Source organism: Mus caroli, unplaced genomic scaffold (assembly GCF_978045245.1).
Source record: "Mus caroli unplaced genomic scaffold, Mus_caroli_1 scaffold_2, whole genome shotgun sequence".
In the NCBI taxonomy this organism is placed as follows: Eukaryota; Metazoa; Chordata; class Mammalia; order Rodentia; family Muridae; genus Mus; species Mus caroli.
The window spans coordinates 59,636,287-59,657,832 of NW_028227257.1; the positions used below are offsets into that span (position 1 = coordinate 59,636,287).

The window sequence follows — 21,546 nt, forward strand, 5'->3', positions numbered from 1 at the left end:
ATTGCTCAAAATAGGTATTCCATAAGTCTCTCAACTTTTTTCATGCTTGAATGTTTTCCATAGTAAAAAAGTTGGCTTGCCTGCCCAGTTATTTGAAGGACAGAGTGGTGAGAAAACATGACAGCAACACACTTTGTGTAACTCTACTGTGCAAGGCCAAGGACACACAGAACAGGATGCAGGCCTCCACTCCAAGGAATCTGGGAGATAATACACTCCCCACCCAATGACAGCAGACTGGGAGTGAAAAAGCCAACAGTCAGATCCAAACATGTACGGGGGAGTCGTGTGTCAGGTCAGGGTGGAGGCTGCCTGTGGGATCAAGGAAGACTGGTTGGAGGTGAGATGAAGGTGAAGGCAGGATACATAAGAAACTGCATCTGAACACATGCAAATGATGCGAGTTCCTTGAAAAGAAGCAGAGAGCTGGGAGCAACAGCAGCTCTGAAAGTATAAGAAGCTGCCTGATTCTTAAGATATGCAAACAAGGGCTAGCAAGATGGCTCAGCGGGTAAGAGCACTGACTGCTCTTCTGAAGGTTCTGAGTTCAAATCCCAGCAACCACACAGTGATGCCCTCTTCTGGTTTGTCTGAAGACAGCATCAGTGTACTTATTTATAATAATAATAAATAAGTCTTTGGGCCTGAGTGAGTGAGACCGACCGGAGCAAGCAGAGGTCCTAAATTCAATTCCCAACAACCACATGAAGGCTCACAACCATCTGTACAACTACAGTGTACTCATATACATTAAATAAATAAATCTCTTAAAAAAAAAAAAAAGCAAGCTGGGCGTGCCTTTAATCCCAGCACTCGGGAGGCAGAGGCAGGCGGATTTCTGAGTTCAAGGAAAGCCTGGTCTACAAAGTGAGTTCCAGGACAGCCAGGGCTACACAGAGAAACCCTGTCTTGAAAAACCAAAAAAAAAAAAAAAAAAAAAAAAAAAAGAAACAAAGAGAAGCCCGGAAGGAGCGGAGGAATAAACACCTAGCCGCCTCACAGACCAAGCAGCTCCAGGAGCACTGCCCTGCCCGGAAAGCTGGGTTAACTCCAGCCATGGCTCCTAGTGACATCACTGGTACCTGTGTAGCTGGGGCAGGTGTCGGCTGCCAAGCCTTTGGAGACTCAGAGAACTGCAAGTTGTCCATCTGCTTCTCCGCTGAGAACCTGGGCCTGAGGTGTTCGAGCTGGAGGCCCAACTTGGGTCCCTGGAAGCACCATCGTCCTGGATCCAGAAGAGGGCACTGAGCTGCTCCAGTCTCCTCTGGGCCTCCAGCAGCCTCCGCTTCTTAATAATTCTCTCCAGTTGGAACGATACCTTTTTCTGCCTGATGTTCCAAACGGTAGCCCGAGTAGTATGTCTCGGTGAGCACTGGGGCTGCACCACCCTCTTCTGGCTTTGGACCAGTGGGGATGGTGGAGTCTGAGGAACTGTTGGAAGCCAAGCATCAGGTGCCACAAAGGCCTCAAGTTCTTTCTCTTCTCCACAGTCGCCTTCTTGCTGTATCTCTCGTAAGCTGGCTAGCCAGGTCTCTTCTTTGTGTAGCCACTGCTGGTCTGGGAAGCAAATAGACCCAGAGAGAAGGTCAGTGCTTCCTGCCTATGGCTGTCTGGACTCAGACATCTCCAGCCATGGCTAGAGCTGTAAGGAGTGAAGAGGGTTGGATAGAGCGGTGTGGCAAGAGGAAGCTACAGGGCCTCCTCACTGAAGGGGAAGGAAAGGAAGCCGTGTAGGCCTCAATGTAACAGTGGACAAGTAGGGCAGGTGGAAATGCACAGACAAGTGAGCCATTGGAGGGAGTCAGCAGAAGATGCCTCATTCTGAGGGGCCATAGAGAAGTCCACTTGCTTATTTCCAGCCCCCTTGTGTGAGCTTCAGGTCTCTAAAAGAAGGAAGAGAATGCCCAATACAAAAGATTCCATCATATCACAAAGACAACAAAGGTCAGAATGCAGAAGCTTGGCAGCATGAAGCTGGAAAAGGCAGACGAAGCACACCTTAGAGGAGGGCACCTACTGTCTTTTATCTGCCGGCTGATATGTGTGTGGTCCAGTTCTAGCTCCTTCTTGACTCTGCTCTGTCCTTCTTTGGCTTGCTGCTTCAGAGCCTCCACACAGCACTGCTGTTGCTCAGTCTGGGCTCTGTAAGGTATCTCGCTATTTCTTGATGGCTGCTGGTCCCTGTCACACTGCTCTTCCAGCACTCTCCTGTGACAAAAAGCTCAGAGTCACCCCAGCAAACCAAACTCAGGACAAATGGATGGGAGACTTCTATCCCTCTGAGAGCACTCCTGAATTCAGCAAGGTAGAAGGGGCTTCAGACATCTGGCAGCTTGGAACAAATATAGTTGTGTTGTCATAGGCAGCTCATGACGTCACAGTACAGGAGCAGAGAATAGACATTAGACTATTATATTCTTTTTTTTTAATTTTTTTTATTATGTATTTTCCTCAATTACATTTCCAATGCTATCCCAAAAGTCCCCCATACCCTTCCCACTACTTCCCTACCCACCCATTCCCACTTCTTGGCACTGGCGTTCCCCTGTACTGGGGCATATAAAGTTTGCATGTCCAATGGGCCTCTCTTTCTAGTGATGGCCGACTAGGCCATCTTTTGATACATATGCAGCTAGAGTCAAGAGCTCCGGGGTACTGGTTAGTTCATCATGTTGTTGCACCTACAGGGTTGCAGATCTCTTTAGCTCCTTGGATACTTTCTCTAGCTCCTTCATTGGGGGCCCTGTGATCCATCCAATAGCTGAAGACTATCATATTCTTAGAACTGTGGGTTTAGCAGAAACCCAAGTTCACTCTCATAAGGAAATCATAACAGTAAAACAGATATTTTTGTTGCTGCTTATTTTTATTTGCTTTGGTGTTTTGTTTTGTTTTGTTTTTGAGACAAGGTCTTTCTATGTAGCCCTAGCTATCTAGGAACTATGTAGACCAGACTGGCCTTGAACTCACAGAGCTCCACCTACTTCTGCCTTCCTAGTGCTGAGATTAAAGGCATGTGCCACCACACCTGGCTCATAAGGAAATCATAAGAGTAAAACAAATATTAAAAGTACAAAAAGCTGAGTGTGGTGTCATATGCCTTCAACCCTAATACTCTGGAGGCAGAGGTAGGAGGATTATGAGTTTGAGGCTAGTTTTCCTGTCTTAAAAATAAAAAGTAAAGCCGGGTATGGTGGCGCACGCCTTTAATCCCAGCACTCGGGAGGCAGAAGCAGGCAGATTTCTGAGTGCGAGACCAACCTGGTCTACAAAGTGAGTTTCAGGACAGCCAGGGCTATACAGAGAAACCCTGTCTCGAAAAACCCAAATAAATAAATAAATAAATAAATAAATAAATAAATAAATAAAAAGTAAAATAAAAGATAAAAATAATACTTTAGCTAAATCAAGCATCTTGTCCAGGCTTGGGAGATGGCTCAGTGGATAGAGCATTTGCCACGTGACTGCGAGGGCAAGGATCCCCAGAATACACATAAAAAGCCAAGCAAGCATGATAGCTACCTGTAATCCCAGTCCTTGGACAGCAGAGACAGGGGATACCTAGGACAAGTTGGCTAGTTTATAACTGGCAAGCTCTGGGGTCAGAGAGAGATCCTGCCTTAATAGAGTGGATCCATTGAGAGACACTGATATCAACTTTAGTGTCTCTCTCTCTCCCCCCCCCCATATGCACACACACACACACACCCCAAATCATGTATATATGCAATTATACAGAGGAGCTATTCCTTTAAAAATGAAAGAATTAAAAAGGGTTTCTACTAAAATTCGTCCAGGAAATATAGAAAAATCTTCAGAAATACTGAGAAGGAAAACTGTTAACCCTAGTCACCAACAACTTGTCAGGACTCTCCACTGTTCTCTCACAGTTGTTCGTTCTCTGCTGCCTTGGGGCCTCACCGGGTCTAGTGGTGGCTACTTACTACTGCAGCAGCAGTGAGAGCCTCTTCTGGGTTCTAGACATTTAAGGAAAGCTCCACCCCACCAACTCCAAACAAGAGAATTAAAAGAACATAGCCAACAGACCCAGGGACAAAATTTCTTCCTGGTCCAGATCACTACTACAAGAAAACAAAAATGGCTTAGAGAAAGCTCTGGCCCTCTCAAATGCTCCTCCAGAGATAAATGAGGGATAGCAGCCTAGGATGAGGGCAACACTGAAGCCAAGCCCAGGTTAAGAGTAGGAGAGACAAGCCACAAATCCAGACCTGGTCATGTACTTTCTTCTGTCTGTTCCATTCCCTGGCCCCTTTGCCCAGTCACTGAGGGCCACACCACCTGACCAAGGGCTGGCACCAGATGCTGGCTACAGTACATGGATAGGCGCAGCCCAGCCTACAGGCCCCTCAAGCTGGTGGTGAATGGTGGGGGCACTCCATGAGAGAGGCCTTGCAGCTGGATGGATAAAAGAGTACATTCTTGGTGTTGATGAAAGGTCATGAGGCTACAGAGTCCTGAAGATATTTAAAAGAAAGGATGAGCTTACAGAGCTCTCTGGGGAGGATGGTGAGCTGGCTGACACAAGAGGACAAGAAAGGAAAACAGCTCTCCTAGAGCCATTAGGGCCATAGGCATGTGGGGATTATGCCCGTTCAGCTCCACCAGTCCTCATCACAGGATCCCTGGGAAGTGGATAAGCATTCTTCTTTAGAGGTGAGGAAACAGGCTCAAAGAGTAAGGGAGCTGTCTAAGATCACACAGCTCTTATGTGGTAGGGCCACAGGTGAGTCTGTTCACCCAACTCCAATGCACCATTCTATATCCATAGCTCTTCAAATTGCAGTGTTGTACCCTGTGAACTCTGCACTCTGAGATAAACCAGATCTTCAATCTGTCTTCCCAATGAAACCTTATCCAAAACAAATTCTCCTTCATGGCTTCCCTATAAAATAAGGGTTCTTTCTGAGAAAACAAGAACTTTAGCCTCAGTCCCAAATTCTCCTTGGCTTTGATACTCTCCACCTTCGTCAGCTTTTCCAGCTTGCCCTTCACTCCACGGGCCCCTAAGACCTTGACCCTGGGACCAGCCGTCCCTAAACCTCTGCTGTAGCATTCATTGTTCATCATGTGAGCAGCTCTGTGAAGATGCTCTGCTGCTCACCCTACTCCCCATCCACATCATCTCCTTCTTTTTTTTTTTTTTTTTTTTGGTTTTTCGAGACAGGGTTTCTCTGTGTAGCCTTGGCTGTCCTGGAACTCACTTTGTAGACCAGGCTGGCCTCGAACTCAGAAATCCGCCTGCCTCTGCCTCCCGAGTGCTGGGATTAAAGGCGTGCGCCACCACGCCCGGCTCATCATCTCCTTCTTATCAGTGTCAAATGAGACTATCTTCGTCTTCCATTAAATGCTCCAGGCCAGAAGAGGGAGCCAGATCCCTCCAAAGAGGCCAAGGTCACAAGAACCTGCAGCGAGTCCTTGGAAGTGCTTGAAGTCCTGCTAGTGACCTCACTGGTACTGAGTCCCTGATGGCTTTCCTACAGTTAGACCTGGCACACAGGTCATTTTGGCTAAAGGAACAAAGGAGCTTCCAGGGGCAAACCCACCAGGTATCCAGTCAAGGAAAGGATTCTGTATAGAAAGGATGACGATGAAGTGGAAACCCAGCTGCTGTCAATGACATATAAATTAACTCAAGCCGTCAACGTTAATCCCAAAGCAGGTGAAGCAGGAGGGAGAGCAGAATCCCAACGTGTTTTCTCATTGTGCCCATAGGTCCTGATCCCTAATGTGCATCTCTGCATTGTTGGTTGAGAGAATAAAAGAAATACATTTTGAAGATCCAGAGGAAGCCAAATATAATCTAGGCTAACAGATATGCATACTATGAGCTCACACACAGGTGCACTGAGACTTACAGAAGCAGGACCAAAGATGTCTGCTGACACTTCCTAGATAAATCTTTTTTTTTGTTTTGTTTTTTTGTTTGTTTGTTTGTTTTGTTTTTGTTTTTTCGAGACAGGGTTTCTCTTTATAGCTCTGGCTGTCCTGGAGCTCACTTTGTAGACCAGGCTGGCCTCGAACTCAGAAATCCGCCTGCCTCTCCTAGATAAATCTTGCCGACAGGAGAGATGCATGTCTTTCAGTGAGAAGAGAGACAAGATACCAAGCAGGACGAAAATGAGGGCTGTGGCTACGTCCCTGTTGGCTACAAACTCAGCTGCCAGTTCCAAATTTTCAGATTACTCATAGTTTTTCATTGCTGTATCAAACACTTGAGAGAAACGACTTGAGGAAAGGATTCATGTTAGCCTTCCAGTTCAGAAGTCCTAGTCTATGGGAGACTACCCTGCAGTTTGGGCATGAGCAAGGCTAGGGGCACATGTGGTGGTACAAAGTGGCTCACCTCATCGTAATAGGAAGTGGAGAGGGGGACAGAGGGAAGCAGAATAAGATGCACCCCAAGAACATGCCTCCTGTGACCTACTTCTTTGCACTCTACCATACCTCCTACAGGCTCCACAACCTCATAGGTTAGGCCACAAGATGGAGAGTGGTCTTCAATGCCTGAGCCTGTGAAGAACATTTTATTTTCAAGCCACAATACTTGCCCAGGTCAATCTGGACCTAATTTGTTCAGACCTTAGTTGTTATACAACACTCTCCCATTTCCAGTCTGTTCCGGACTAAGAAGTAAACGTAGGAGACTCCATTGCTACAATCAGCAGATTCTCACCTCTCCTTCCTGAGCACAGGACAGAGACCCAGTCTTGAGGCACTGACATCTCCATCCAAGTCCAGCCATTCCAAAGAGCCACTGCTGCCAAGAGCCTCTCCAACCTGAGACATGGAAATGAGCAGTTATTCCAACAGGGTAGTGCCGAGGCTTCCCAAGCAGCCGCTCAGACATCACAGCCATGCCTACCTTGAGCCTTTGGTGCCGCAGCACAGCGGCCTCGGCTGGGTGGTTAAATCGGAACTTCTGTGCTTTCCCCAGGGTTATGACAGCTCCTGTGACACACCAACCAGAGTTCAGTCCATAATCACGCCCTGAGACAAACTGATACTGTGAGATAACTCATGCCTGCAACAAGCTAAGTTGATATCTATTAATGATATATCTCACAGTTATAATCAAATAAATAGCAGGAAAAATTCCAGGTAGTATAGTCGAGAAAGTTCATGAAGAGGAGGGTTCTGAGCTTCAGAGAACGGGACTTAAATAGACTAGTGGCACACTGACACAAAGTCTTTACAGCAAACTACCAAGAACTGCAAAAAGACAGGCTTCATTCAATCCTGCCCTATGCTCCCATTATCACAGATGGAGAAACTGAGGTTCAGATAAACAAGCACACATTTCCATGAGTCATCTCTACTCTTGGGTCCTAGAATGAGGAGGATTATGTTAGAAAATCTTCAGGTCCCTGGCTGAGTAACACATGATTGAGTCTTGCTTCACTCTGGACCTATGAGACTGAAGATATTCATCACTCATCCAGATATACCCTGGGAGGTAGACAGCCTTACCTTGTGTCAGACGGCAGGAAGCAGTGACCTCACGGCCATTGACCGTACAGCGTGCCCCTTGGGTAGGCCGGAGAATGACCACCCCACAAGTGCTAGTGATCGTGCAGTGGTCTCTCTCAATCCACTGGCCCTGAAGGACTGAAGAGAAGGGGGCAACTTGAGATCAGAAATCATTCAGGAGAATGCCTCTTCTGGTTTTAACAAGTTCCAACTCAACACCTGGACTATTTCCCAGCCCAACAAAAAAGAACTCCCACCACCTGACACCATCAAGACGTGAAAGCCTCCCCATATAAACCTCCTCTTTCCAAGTTTCAACTCAAAAGCTAGCAGCAGAAAGAAAAGCAGACCCAGAACCCTTCAGAGACCTTTCCACGTCACCATCAGATCATCAGCTTCCTCTGTTCAGGCACAAATAGTTGCCTGTGTGTCAGACTCAAATGTGTGGTCACCTACCGATATCCTGCTCCTGGTCTGAATCAATCCTTCCAATTTTTGTTGTCCCCTCCTATGGGGAGGAAAGAAGGAAGCCATTTTAATAATAAAGAGAGACACAGCCCTACCCTCAAAGCATAGTTCACATCTGTGTATCATCTGTGTCTTCCCAAGCCTAGCTCAGCATTCTCAGAACCATTTCCCAACTTCAGTAGGCTCCTCTGGCCTCCCATCCGCTCGCTCTGCAGTCCAGGGGGACACTAGCAGTAATACACACCACTGTCTATTTGCAAAGCCCAACAAGTGCTGACAAACTCCTTTCTCCCTGTGGCCTGAGGTCAAGGCATAGCTGCAGGTTAGAAGTTCTTCAGTAGAAGGAAGGGGGCACACATATACTACATATACTCCATTCTCAAAGCAACTAAGGCTAGTGTGGCCCATGTTTGATGCAGGAGACTCAAAGACCTTTTTGTAAAGATTTATGGATTGTTACCTTCTTGCTCCACAGAGAAAGCATAACAGATGCCAAGTTCTATGAAGGGTTAGCACAAACAGGGGGAAGGTGTCTCGAGAAGCGAAAGGAACTGGAAGAGAGTAGAAGAGAGCACAGCAACTGGTGTTAACACAAGCAAAGCACTGAATTAGTACAACACTAGGCTTTGGGCTCTTGGTTATGACAAGCCCACTGCGGCCGCACAGCTGGTAGAAGGTAGCAACGTGTTAACCAAGATGCTGACTTCTTTCCTACTTTTCTTTTAAGATTTTTATTTATTATATGTGAGTACACTGTAGCTGTTTTCAGACATACCAGGAGAGATCTCATTCCAGATGGTTGTGAGCCACCATGTGGTTGCTGGGATTTGAACTCAGGACCTTTGGAAGAACAGTCAGTGCTCTTAACCGCTGAGCCATCTCTCCAGCCTGGGTATATGTTTCTTAAGTAACCATTTGCTATGTCCCAAGTATTATGCTAAACGTTTTGTAGACATTGTCTTCTTTTTGTTTGCTGTATAAGCCAGAAACCCACTTTGTAGCCTAAGCTGGTCTTGAACTCTCAACTTCTTGCCTCAGTCTCCCAAGTGTTGGGATCAGTGGCATTTATAATTGTACTTGGCTTTGTTTAATCCATTAACAACCTCAAATGTTGGTGCTACTGTAACCTTCTTATAGGCCAGAAATCTGAAGCTCATAGAAAACAAATTGCCTAAGAAACCCATTAGCTAAGTAGGAAAGCTGTGGCTTCAACTCAGGTCTCTGAATCCACTACCCATGTTTTTCTCAGCCTTATCCAAACACCTCTCCAATGAGAGATTTCCAAGGTGACTAAAATCACTCGGTCACACTATTAGCAGCAAGAACAGGGAGACCTTGTAGCTTTCCCAAGACAGTGTAAGAGAAGAATCCTGGAAGCAATGAAGTTTTAGCTTTGCCCCATGCCCTCTACCACTCCTCCCTGCATATAAGTCAATGGTTGCCAACTTCTTTTTTTTTTTTTTTTTTTTGGTTTTTTCGAGACAGGGTTTCTCTGTATAGCCCTGGCTGTCCTTTGTAGACCAGGCTGGCCTCGAACTCAGAAATCCGCCTGCCTCTGCCTCCCGAGTGCTGGGATTAAAGGCGTGCGCCACCACGCCCGGCGGTTGCCAACTTCTATCAACACTGCCAAGGGAGAAGCGTGATGACTGGTCTTGGTTGTCAACTTGACTGCATCTGGGATCAACCAAAACCCCAGCAGTTGGGTACAGGGTTTTAGGATCCAGTCAAGGAGGGCTTTTTCTCACTTTTCTCATTTGAGGTGAGAAAATCCATTCTGTGGTGGTTTGATATAGAATGGTCTCTATAGGATCATGTTTGAATGCAGGGTCCCCAGTTAGTGGAACTGTTAGGGGAGAATTAGGAAGTGTGGCCTTGTTAGAGGAAGTATGTCACCAGGCTTTGAGGTTTCAAAAGTCCACACCAGGCCCAGTCTTGCTCTCTCTCAGCCTGCAACTTGTAGATCAGATGTGAGCTCTCAGTTATTGCCCCAGTGGCATGCCTGCCTGCCTGCCTGCCTGCCTCCTGCCATGATGGGCATGGAGTAACCCTCTGAAACTATAAAGAAGCTCTCAATGAAATGCTTTTTTTTTCCCTTGGTTTTTTGAGACAGGGTTTCTCTGTACAGCCCTGGCTGTCCTGGAACTCACTTTGTAGACCAGGCTGGCCTTGAACTCAGAAATCCACCTGCCTCTGCCTCCCGAGTGCTGGGATTAAAGGCGTGTACCACCACCGCCCAGCATGCTTTCTTTTCGTAAGTCACCTGCCCATGATCTCTCTTCAGGGGTTGGGTGGAGGGCAGGCATCTGTCTTTGTTGGTTTGTAGGCTCAATGAAAGTGTGAGAAAAAAACTTTCTAGACTCTTGAATTTGCCCATGTTTGAGCAGCCTGAATTTGTAGTTTAGAAGCTCTGACGATTATCATCTTCTTAAACAAGCTGGCCTCCAACTCCTGAGCTCAAGGACATTTCTGCATCACCTTTCTGAGCAGCAGGGACTGTAGGCACAGGGCATTCTTCTCAACTTATACTGATTGTATTTTTGAGGTTAGGATTTTGTTCTTTGTAACTGCACCCCTGTGCTTTAGGAAATCAGAAAAGCAATGGAAGAGGTGCCATTCTTACCTTAATGTGAAGAAATTAAGGCACAGAAATAATTAGCCAGTTACAGGAAAGCATTAGTAGCAGCTGAAAACCAATAATCATGTTGATTTCCAACGTCCTCCAGCCATTTACACAAAACCCAAACAAAATGCCAACTGCGGCTGGATCAGATCCCTGAGGCAGCTCTCTGAGGCCTTGGTCTGGATCCCTAAGAACTCCGCTGTGAGCTACTTTCTGAGGCCAGTGGCCAGGGAGGAAGGTGGTGAGCCAGCCTCCTCACCTTGAGGTGATAAAGCACAACACCAGTGCTGAGCACATCATCCTCCAAGGCCATCAGGTGTGGCAGGCTGGAGTCGATAACCACCCTGGCCCTCTTCCTGTTGATATCCACACCATAATGCTCCATGAGCGCCTGCCGGTCGTTCCGCTTCTCAGTCCAGTGTTGAGTCAGCATGTCTATCTGCAGAGTACAAGAGATGACAGGCTGCCTGTGGGGAGACTGAGGTCCACTCTTACCTACTGCCTCCATGTTTACCTCCTCCCTCACGATCCCAGATGTCACTATTTGGAACCTCACAGAGGTCCTTGTACCTTTTTATCTGTGAGTGCTTCGTGTGTTTTAAGTGTTCTTTAATAAGCAAGTGTTACTTTCAGAAACAGCAGCTCCTTCAATAAATGCTTAAATTTTTCTTCAGTGAGCGTACATTGTTCTTTTAACTAGAAAAAAAATGTGTCGTGGTTTGAATATGAAATACTTCAGAGGCTCTTGTGTTAAAGATTTGGTGCCCAGCTGGTGGCATTGCTTTGGAAGGTGATGGAAACTTTAGAAGGTAGGGCCTAATCAGAGAAGTACCATGTCCCTGGCTCCTTCCTGCCTCCCTTCCCATGCCCCCGCTGCTGTGACATGACTATCTTTGTTCCATTATGCTCCCTGCACCAGGTAATCTGTACATGTTTCCATACTGTTACTGTCCCAGGTCACTCTGATGTCATCTCTCCCTCATACCAAGTGCCCTTCTCCCTCTCTATCAACTCTATCAACCCCTCAAGGTCTAGTTCAAAACCAGTTCTCTGCCTTCCAGCATATGACAACTGTTCCAAAAATTATAGGGCATGATGATTTCTTCCCTATCAGACATGTCATGAAACACCAGCCTGTGTATCCAAGTGGTCTGTGCCGTCAGAGGGAGGAAGGGACTCCGCTAGCCCTGGAAGCTTCAAACTGAGCGCTCAGTCTGTGAATACATGCTGGCTGCCTGATAACTGACTAGAAAATCATTTTTCTAGGCTACTCATACTATCCAAAAAAAGCTACCATGAGCCTAAGAAAATAAAATACAAACATACAAAAAAAAATCCATTTACTATCAGCTAAGGCAAACACCTTCTCTACTCAAGGCTCAATGTAAATAAAAATGATTTCTAAACTGGACAGCTGCTCTCTGCCCCACTGAGGGAGCAGACCTAGATGAGGAATGACAAATGGAGATCAAACTTATTTGCAGGGTACTGGAAAGTTCTACTGGGTTCACTCAACACACCCACCTTCAAATCACTCTGGAAGACTAGCTCCTGCAGGCTCTCATCCAGATCATCATTCAGTGAGCTGAAGTTCCTCTGCAGAGACAGAGACAGAGACAGAGACAGAGAGAAGAGGAGAAGAGAGGAGAGGAGAGGGAAGAGGAGAGGGGAGAGGGGGAGGGGAGGGGAGGGGGTGGGAGAGGGGGAGGGGGTGGGAGAGGGGGAGGGGAGGGAAGGGGAGGGAGAGGGGAGGGGAGGGGAGGGAGAGGGGAGGGAGAGGGGAGGGAGAGGGGAGGGAGAGGGGAGGGAGAGGGGAGGGGAGGGGAGGGAGAGGGGAGGGGAGGGAGAGGGGAGGGAGAGGGGAGGGAGAGGGGAGGGAGAGGGGAGGGGAGGGGAGGGAGAGGGGAGGGGAGGGAGAGGGGAGGGAGAGGGGAGGGAGAGGGGAGGGGAGGGGAGGGAGAGGGGAGGGGAGGGAGAGGGGAGGGGAGGGGAGGGGAGGGGAGGAGAGGAGAGTTGAGGAGGAGAGTTGAGGAGGAGAGTTGAGGAGAGGAGAGGAGAGGAGAGGAGAGGAGAGGAGAGGAGAGGAGAGGAGAGGGAGGAGGACAAGTTCTGATGTTTTCTTGCTATGACCTACAAGTAGGTTCCATCATTGCATCTAAGGATAAATTAAAGTATGGATAAAGCCAAGACTTCACCACTGAAGTAAGATGTAAGTCGGGGGCATTTGGTATTTGGGTTCATATGAGTACAATGGAGGAGAAATGAAATAACTTCTTCTCTAGGACCCAATTCTACAGAGAGCAAGGGCCAGCAAGGCAAATGTCCTCTAGACAAAAGATGACACAAGGAAAGGCCATCCAGCTCATCTGAAGCCACACAGAGAAGTTCAAGGGATGGGGGGATCCTTCTGCCTCCGCTCCCTCTCTGACAACTGAAAATATAAAGAACAAGGCCAGCCAGATGCTCAGCAGGCAGAGGCTCCTTCTATGCATATCCGGCAACCTGAGTTCTAGCCCTAGAGCCCAAGGTAGAAGGAGAGAACCACTCCAAAGGGTGTCCTCTGACCTCTACGTGCATATATACACCCATGTTCATACATATACACAATAATAATATAAAACTTGAAAACATAGAGTATGGCAGGCCCCAAGTGTTCCAGATACAAGACCATCATTGCAATATAGAAGAGTACTGACTGCCATCATACCAGTTCAAAGTTCAGCAACATGGCTTTCAACCTCTCAATCTCTTCCCTGAGTTCTCGGATGAGCTTCACATTCGCATCCTGAAACACAGAGAGCGCAGTCACCATTGGCTCCCAGCAGGCCCCAGCCTGCTATGGAGTGCTTATCTGGAGAAGGTGTTATTCTTCGGGAGTGACTTATGAAAGCAGAATCCCAGGACCTACAGCAGTATCAGCCTCATCCAAGAACTTGTGACAAACGCAAATTCCAGACCTACCCTAGAAAAAAAATTCTTGGGGGTTGGGGCTCAGTTATGTTTAATAAACTTTTCAGGTGATCCTTCTATATATGGACTTTGAAAATCACCACCTTAGAGCAGGGCAGGGCAGCTCACAAATGTTAATCCTCCTGTATGATGACTTAATCTGATACATGTCTAATCACACTGCCTTTGAAAAACAGCCCCTAGGTAAGTTTGTCCACCAGATGTGACCCATGCTCTGAAAGTTCACAGAATCTCCAAGAGATAAGGAACACTAGCAATGTTCTTGGGATCACTCAGCTTTCAAAGCCACAAGTTCCTTATACTCCTACTTTAATCCAAAACCTAGACACAAATCAGTATTAAAGATGAAAGCATCAAACCTAAGGTTCCAAATGACCTTTCCTCGAGGGGCAATCGTACACTAGGGATCTTATGATGAATGGCCTTAAAGAAACGAATGCCTTGGCTCAGAGATTAAGAGCACTGACTGCTCTTCCAAAGGTCCTGAGTTCAAATCCCAGCAACCACATGGTGGCTCACAACCATTCGTAATGGGATCTGACACCCTCTTCTGGTGTGTCTGGAGACAGCTACAGTGTACTTACATATGATAAATAAATCTTTAAAAAAAAAAAGAAAGAAATGAATGCCTAAAGGAAACTGTTCATAAAAGAATCTGCTGAGAGATCAGAGAAAGGCAGGCCACTTCATTGGGAGAAAGTAAGTCGTTTACAGCAGGCAAGGTGGGATGAAAATTGTGTTCGTTAGATTTCTGTCACCTTGACAGAAGCTAAAGTCATCTGGAAAACTGGAACCCCAACTGAGAAAATGTCTCTCAGACTGAACCGTAGGCAAGCCCATGGGGCATTTTCTTGGTTATTGGTTGATGAGGAGGGTTCGGCTGACTGTGGACAGTGCAACTTCTGGGTAGGTGGTCTATACTGTATAAAAAACCAAGCTGAGCGAGCTGTGGAGGGCAATCCAGCAAACGGAGTTACTCCAGGTTCCTGCCTCAGCTTCCCTCAATGGTGGACTGCAATCTGTATAAGTGGTGTTTTGACTGAGACATCCCCCATTTAGACATTTGAATACTTGGTCTCCAGCTGGTGGATGTTTGGGGAGGATTATGAGGTGTGGCCTTGCTAGAGGAAGTAAGTCACTATGGGTGGGTTTTAAAATTTCAAAGCCACCTCTAGCTAGTTCTCACTGCCTCCTGCATGCAGTTCAGATGTAAGCTCTCAGCTGCTGCTCTGGGTACCTTCCACCTGCTCTGTTACTCCACCATCATGGACTCTAACCCTCTAGGACCATAAACCCCAAATAAACTCTTTCTTCTATAAGTTGGCTTGGTTATGGTATTTTATCACAGCAAGAGAAAAATGACAGATACAGCTTTTCTTCCCAAGTTGCTTCTCGTCAATGTTTAGTCACCACAACAGAGACATGACTATGACAGGAATAATGAGAAAAACCCAGAAAACAATAAGGAGACTTCAAACGATGTCAGACCAGGTCTTCCAAGGAAGGTCTTACCTCGTTCACCCGTGGCTTGTTGATGATGTTTTTGGCGTTGGATGCGTATCTCATTGTACTCATGGTCTCACTGTAGCTGGTATGTGCAGGGGACACAGCTGAGGTGGAAGGATAAAGATGAGCAATACTCTGGGCCCCTCCCTCTTACTAGTCTTGCAGCGAATGCACTCTTGCAGGATTGAGGAGCATAAGTGGCTAGTGCACTTTCTAGACACAATACCAGCTCCAAACGGAAGCACTCCACTTACTGGCAACCATGATGGTTTTGGAGTTGCCTCCAAGGCTCTCCTTCAGCAGCCAGGTGAGCACAGAGTCCCGGTATGGGATGTACGACTGCCTCCTCGCAGGCCCCCCTCCACTGCTGGCCCCAGATGTGGTGCTGGGAACCCCACTGTCACCCCCACTACTGGCTGCACTACTGAGGCTCTGGCAGCTGCTGAACACTTGTGAGTTCTGGGCTTGATAGAAAAAAAAAACAAAAGTAGAAAAGCAAATCAAAAGTAGAATACTGAAGGCATTATGAAGCAAATACTCTAAAACAATGGTTACAGAACACAGACTGAGTGCCATACTCCTTTCCTGCATAGGCTTTAAGTTTAGACATTGAACTACGATATGGACTATTTTAACATAATTCTGGAATGATAGTCACTCATATGCTAAAAACAACAGATTTTCATGCTCAAACCAAAATGTAACCTTATCAAAAAATAACTTTGTAAGCATCTACCACATTTTGACAAAATAAAAGTAGTGTGAGTCATTTTCCCAGGTCTCCCTCCCAATGCCATTCACCCCGAGTCTATTACCAAGATACCTAAAGTCGAGATTACAATTCCCAGGGTCACAAGGGACTTGTTGATATTGGCGCCTTCAGTAATCCGGTCCTTACAGTAACTGGGATCAGCTCTCTCACTGAAACAGACCAATAAGAATAAACACAAAGCACACAAAACTCCTCAGTGCTGCTGGACCTGTCCTGTTACAGCACTTCCACAGAATCAGTTTCTCTTGTGTTACCCTCTCCTGTGCCATCATCAACATTGTTCCTCTTTCTGGATACAAACAGAAGCAGATCCAGCATCCCACTTACTGGCAACCATGATGGTTTGGAGTTGCCTCCAAGGCTCTCCTTCAGCAGTCAGCTCTGCAGAGTCCCAGCCAGGATGGGATGTAAGACTGTAGGACTGCCTCCACACAGGTCCCCTTGTAAATCTTGCTAGTGACTGGGGTGTGGGGGGCCAAAAGGAGCTGCCAGAGCATTCTAAGCCAAACAATGCTTATCTACAGTAGTGATGGGAGCAGTCTTTCACAGGGAAAGACTTGCTTTCAATTAATATTTTGACAGTTTAATGATTTGCTGTATCCATGTCATTAACTTTCATGTGTCTCAAAATTCTAGCTCCCCAGCCTCCTTTTTTTTTTTTTTTTTTTTTTTTTTTTTTTTAAGACAGAGTCTCATTATGTAACCCCAGCTGGCCTGGAACTCAGAGATCAGCCTGCCTCTGCCTCCTGGGTACTGAGATTACAGGTATTATGTCCACCTCAGAATCCCTCTTTAGAGTAATGGCAAGGGGTAAAAGATGCTTTCAAACAGGCCTTAGCTCTGCCCACCCTCACCCACTGCTGTCTGGGACTAAGTCCAGGGCTCGCAAAGTCCCCAGCTCCTCATCACACTGGTTTTCCTTTAAATTCCAAAGTGAGAAAATTTATCTTATGCTATCATATACCTACTTATAAAATCCTCAAATGTTTCTTTTCTGGATACACATTCGGTTCCAATATGAATACAGTATGAATCCTTCTAACAACTCGAAGCATGGTATCTTTAAACACATTTAAGGTAGGAACAGCTACATAAAATTGATATTCACTTCTGCCTCACCCACACACTCACCTCACTCTTATCTGAGGCATAGGCTTTCTGTGTTTCTCTCTCTCTTTTGATTTTTTGTTTGTTTTGTTTTTGTTTTTTTGAGATAGGGCTTCTCTGTGTAGCCCTGGCAGTCCTGGAACTCACTCCGTAGACCAGGCTAGCCTCAAATTCAGAGATCCTGCAGCCTCTACGGTATGCTCTGGAATTTTTAAAGGTTCCAACAGACAGTTCAGACTAAAAACCCAGACTATGGAAGAGTTTTCCAGCTCCTGGCTCGCTGTTACCTTCAAACTGGCATCCAAGAGTTCCTTCTTTGTAATCTCAGGATGATTAAAACATTTAAACAGGGCACAATGCAGCCTATCCCATGTAAAGTGGGCAAGCTACAAGTCACTGTTAAGAGAGCAATAATTCTTAACTTTGAAATCCCAGTTACCTGCCTGCTAGGTCCACAAGATTGATCTTGCTGGCCGTCTCTGAGGGGAGGTTGTTCTGTAGGATCGCCTAAGGAAAAAGACCATTTAAAGCTATCATTAAGAATGAACGACATTCCCCCATAGGTAAAGTCCTAACCAAGGTGACTTGGTTTTTTTGCTTGTTTGTTTGTTTTTTTGTTTTTTGAAACAGGGTTTCTCTGTATAGTCCTGGCTGTCCTGGAACTCACTCTGTAGACCAGGCTGACCTCGAACTCAGAAATCCGCCTGCCTCTACCTCCTGAGTGCTGGGATTAAAGGCGTGGGAAACCACCGTCCGGCAAGGTGACTTGTTCTAAATCAGATGAACACTCACTATCTGATCAGCATGACTTTTAAAATCATCAGCACAACTTATACTGAGCAGGGCAAATCTCCAGATTGGCCTCTGCAGAGTTTTGGGGGACAGTAGGGATGTTAATACAATCCATCAAGCAAGCCAATGCGGGGCTCTGACTTTTACCAGCAAAGAACCACAGAAGATGTGATAACTCTTGATCAGGTCTGTTATTCTGTCAGTCACAGCATGTTAACTTTCTATGGCAAGATTTGAACATGTTCCATTTGAGAACACTTAGCCACCTCTAACAAACTGGTTCTCTGTTTTCTCTTCTCCTAACTCTATGTGGGTTGGTTCTATAATTTTTTTGTTGTTGTTTCTAGACAGGCTTTCTGTAGATCACTCTGGCTTTGAACTCAAGAGATTTGCCTCCTGTATGCTGGGATTAAAGGCATTTACCACTATGCCTGGTTTGTTTTGTAATCTTTTGAAAGGCTTATTTTAGTTTTTAATTGTTTGTGTTGTATTTGTCTCTATGTGGATGAATGCATGTGAGTATAGGTACCAAATGGGTCTGGACACGTCAGATTCCCCAGCTCCTCAAGATCCAGGAAGTTGTGAGAGGCCTGAGCTTGGTGCTGGGACCAGAATCAGATCCTTTGCACACTCTTCACTGCTGAGCCATTTTCCCAGACCCTTTTAATAAAACTTCAGTGCTGTGCCTTCATCATCAAAATTAACTTTTAGAACATTTCCAATGACTCCCAATTTCTTACAACTGTGTTTGTAATTAATCTCAGCTCCCATCTCCAGCTCAAGTAATCACTAATCAATGCTTTATACAAATCTGCCTTTTGGGATAGTTTATAAACTAGAATCATACAATATCTGGGTTTCTTCTGCCTGGGCATAATTTTGAGACTCACATTTGTTGAAGCATTGTCTTAGGGTTTTATCACTGTGAAGTGACACCATGACCAGGGAAAATATTTAATTAAAGATAGCTTATAGTTCAGAGGTTTAGTCTATTATCATCATGGCAGGAAGCATGGCAGCGTACAGGCAAACATGGTGCTAGAAAAGGAGTTGAGAGTTCTTTATTCATAGATGGCAGAAGGGGACTGTGTGCCACACTGGGCTCAGCTTGAGTATAGGAGATCTAAAAGCTTTCCCCCACAGTGAAACACTTCTTCCAACAAGGTCACATCTCCTAATTGTACCACTTCCTATATAGGGACAACCATTCAAACAAATGAGTATATGTGGGCCATACCTATTCAAACCACCACAAGCATGTGTCAGTCAGTTTGTGTTTATTCAGTATTCCATTGTATAGATATATATGTCACGGTTATCTATTATTTATTTCTCAAAAGACATTGGGCATTCACAGTTTCCAGCAGTGACAAATAAAGCTGTTATAGCCGGGCATGGTGGCGCACGCCTTTAATCCCAGCACTCGGGAGGCAGAGGCAGGCGGATTTCTGAGTTCGAGGCCAGCCTGGTCTACAAAGTGAGTTCCAGGACAGCCAGGACTATACAGAGAAACCCTGTCTCGAAAAAAAAAAAAAAAAAAAAAAAAAAAAAAAAAAAGCTGTTATAAATATTTGAATATAGGTCTTTTATGGATATGATTTCTGGTCTGTTGGTTAGATACTGTAGTGGCTATTCCTGCTGTCACCTTGACTATATCTGGAATGAGCTACAATCCAGAATTGGAGGGCTCACCTGTGATCCAGATCTTGAGGCTAGAAGACACAAGTTTCTGACCTGGATCTTGAGGCACAGTGGCCATGAAAAGCTTAGGCCCAGGCAAGGTAGTACATGCCTTTAATCCCAGGAGACTGAGTCAAGAAGATCTCTGAGTTCAAGGTTAATCTACAGAGCAAATTTCAGGCAGCTATAATGAGGGTCACCCACAGTGACACACCTACTCCAACAAGGCCACACCCTCTGGCAGTGCCATTCCTGGGCCAAGCATATACAAACCATCACAGATACCTAGGAGGGAAAGTTGCCTGGGTCATATGATTAGGTATTATCTAATTATCTATTGTCTATTATCTATTTAAAGAAACTACTGGTCTTTTCTAAAGTGCTGCCATTTTATACATATAGTACAGGATTATAGAACTCTAGCCTTGTCAATATGTAATGTAAAAACTCTTTAAAATTTTATCCATGGTAGTCATACAATGGTGGAGCATGCCTTTAATCCCAGCACTCAATAAGCAAGAGCAAAGGCAGGCAGATCTCTAAATTCAAGGCTAGCCTGGTCTACAGAGTGAGTTCCAGGACAGTCAGGGAACTGTCTCAAAATACCCAAACAAAAAATAACGAAACATTATTCATGGTCAAAGGTAGGTTTTAACTTGTTTTTCTTTAATTACTAGTGATGTTGAACATTTTTCTCAAGTACTGAACTGCTCACTCTCTCTATCACAGAATAGCATCAAGCTTGCAATTTTTCTGCCTCAGCTTCCCAAGTGCTAGGATTAAAGTCCAGCACCACAATGTGGTCCGTTTCCTTGAAACAAAATTTCATGTAGCCCAGGCTGACCTTGAATTTATGAACTTCTTCCCTGTGCCTCTCAAGTACTGAGATAATAAGCAAAGGCTACAATCTCATTGTTTTGTTTTTGTGTTTTAATTGTTTAGATACAGAACCTTAGCCCAGACTGGCCTTTAATTTGGTTTTTGTTGTTTGTTTGTTTGGGGGGACAGGGTTTCTCTGTATAGCCCTGGCTGGCCGGGACTAGCTTTGTAGACCAGGGCTCAAATATACAGAGATCCGCCTGCCTCTCCCTCCTAAATGCTGGATTAAAGGTGTGTGCCAACTTGCCCGGCGGCCTTGAACTTGTTATAGCCCAGACTGATTTTGCATTCCTGATCTTCCTGTTTGTACTTCCCAAGTACTTCCATGTTTTAATTCAATAAGACTTCTAGTCTCTGTCAGCAGGGAAATGCATTAAAAGATCAGGATACGTTAGTATTCACTAGCCACAGGTCCCATTTGTGCTTCCTCTATAGATATGTACAGGCTCAGTCAAATCAGGACTTTGATCTATTTAGTCTTATTGTTTTTAAGATTTTTTTTATTTTAAATTTGTGTGGAGGGGGTATGTTCACATGAGTGCTAGTGCCCAAGGAGGGAGCTGGACCCCGTGAAATTGCACGTGGTTGTGAGCTGTCTGACAGGAACGATGGGAGCAAAGTCATTATTAAACCTACTACACCTGTATCACCTCTCAGAATTCCCTGTTAAGTCCTCAGTCCGGCAGCTCATGACTTAAATGAAAAGGATCCACATCGAAAGCTAAGGAAATCACTCATCTGCTTGTCCCTGGCTCCCGCAAGGTACTCATTGTAACTAACCTCACAAAATCAAGTGAGCCACTCTGAAGGCTGCAACGGCCATTGCTAACCTTCAGGCCTTACCTTCTACAATGAACTTCCTCACTGGAGCATCTAGAGATGAGCTTGGGCACGGGAGAAGACAAGTCAAGAATACCATATAGCTGTGCTGTTTCTCCTCGCCATCCTGTACATCCTGGGTGTGTACTTTGCCGTATGCCTCTAGTCTCTCGGAATTCAGAAATCGTTTTCTCTGTTTTACACTTGTCTTTGGAAGCTGCACCTGTCAATCTTCTCACTCCATCATATGGGAAGTGAAATTTATGCTTTCTTCATTTTAATATGTGCTTTCATTCCAACCTTGACTTTCATTTTAGACAAGCCCATACTGATCTAATAAGTGTGGAAATATTCTGAACTGTCCTGAGCAGAAGATAAGCAGAAGATATTAAAGAAGCCAATGGTATTAGAGAATGTGTAAGGATAAAGGGAGGAGGGAAACAAG

The 21,546-nt window shown here is 45.6% G+C and overlaps 1 protein-coding gene across 2 annotated transcripts in view; it reads right to left on the bottom strand.

Annotated features, from left to right (window-relative positions):
- The window catches only part of Stard9 (StAR related lipid transfer domain containing 9), an 85,644-nt gene that overhangs the window by 23,068 nt on the left and 41,030 nt on the right, over window positions 1–21,546 (bottom strand). Inside the window, exons 10-22 of one of the 2 annotated variants that reach the window (XM_021186561.3) lie at window positions 17,371–17,438; window positions 15,876–15,973; window positions 15,307–15,516; window positions 15,059–15,156; window positions 13,284–13,361; window positions 12,101–12,172; window positions 10,836–11,015; window positions 7,945–7,996; window positions 7,489–7,626; window positions 6,884–6,969; window positions 6,695–6,798; window positions 2,018–2,208; window positions 1,083–1,557 (exon numbers count right to left, since the gene is read on the bottom strand). In XM_021186561.3, coding sequence (XP_021042220.1) covers window positions 1,083–1,557; window positions 2,018–2,208; window positions 6,695–6,798; window positions 6,884–6,969; window positions 7,489–7,626; window positions 7,945–7,996; window positions 10,836–11,015; window positions 12,101–12,172; window positions 13,284–13,361; window positions 15,059–15,156; window positions 15,307–15,516; window positions 15,876–15,973; window positions 17,371–17,438 — 1,850 coding nt within the window. Of the gene's footprint in view, window positions 1–1,082; window positions 1,558–2,017; window positions 2,209–6,694; window positions 6,799–6,883; window positions 6,970–7,488; window positions 7,627–7,944; window positions 7,997–10,835; window positions 11,016–11,146; window positions 11,226–12,100; window positions 12,173–13,283; window positions 13,362–15,058; window positions 15,157–15,306; window positions 15,517–15,875; window positions 15,974–17,370; window positions 17,439–21,546 lie in introns of those variants that run through there. The other variant, XM_029472757.2, reaches the window with a different exon arrangement.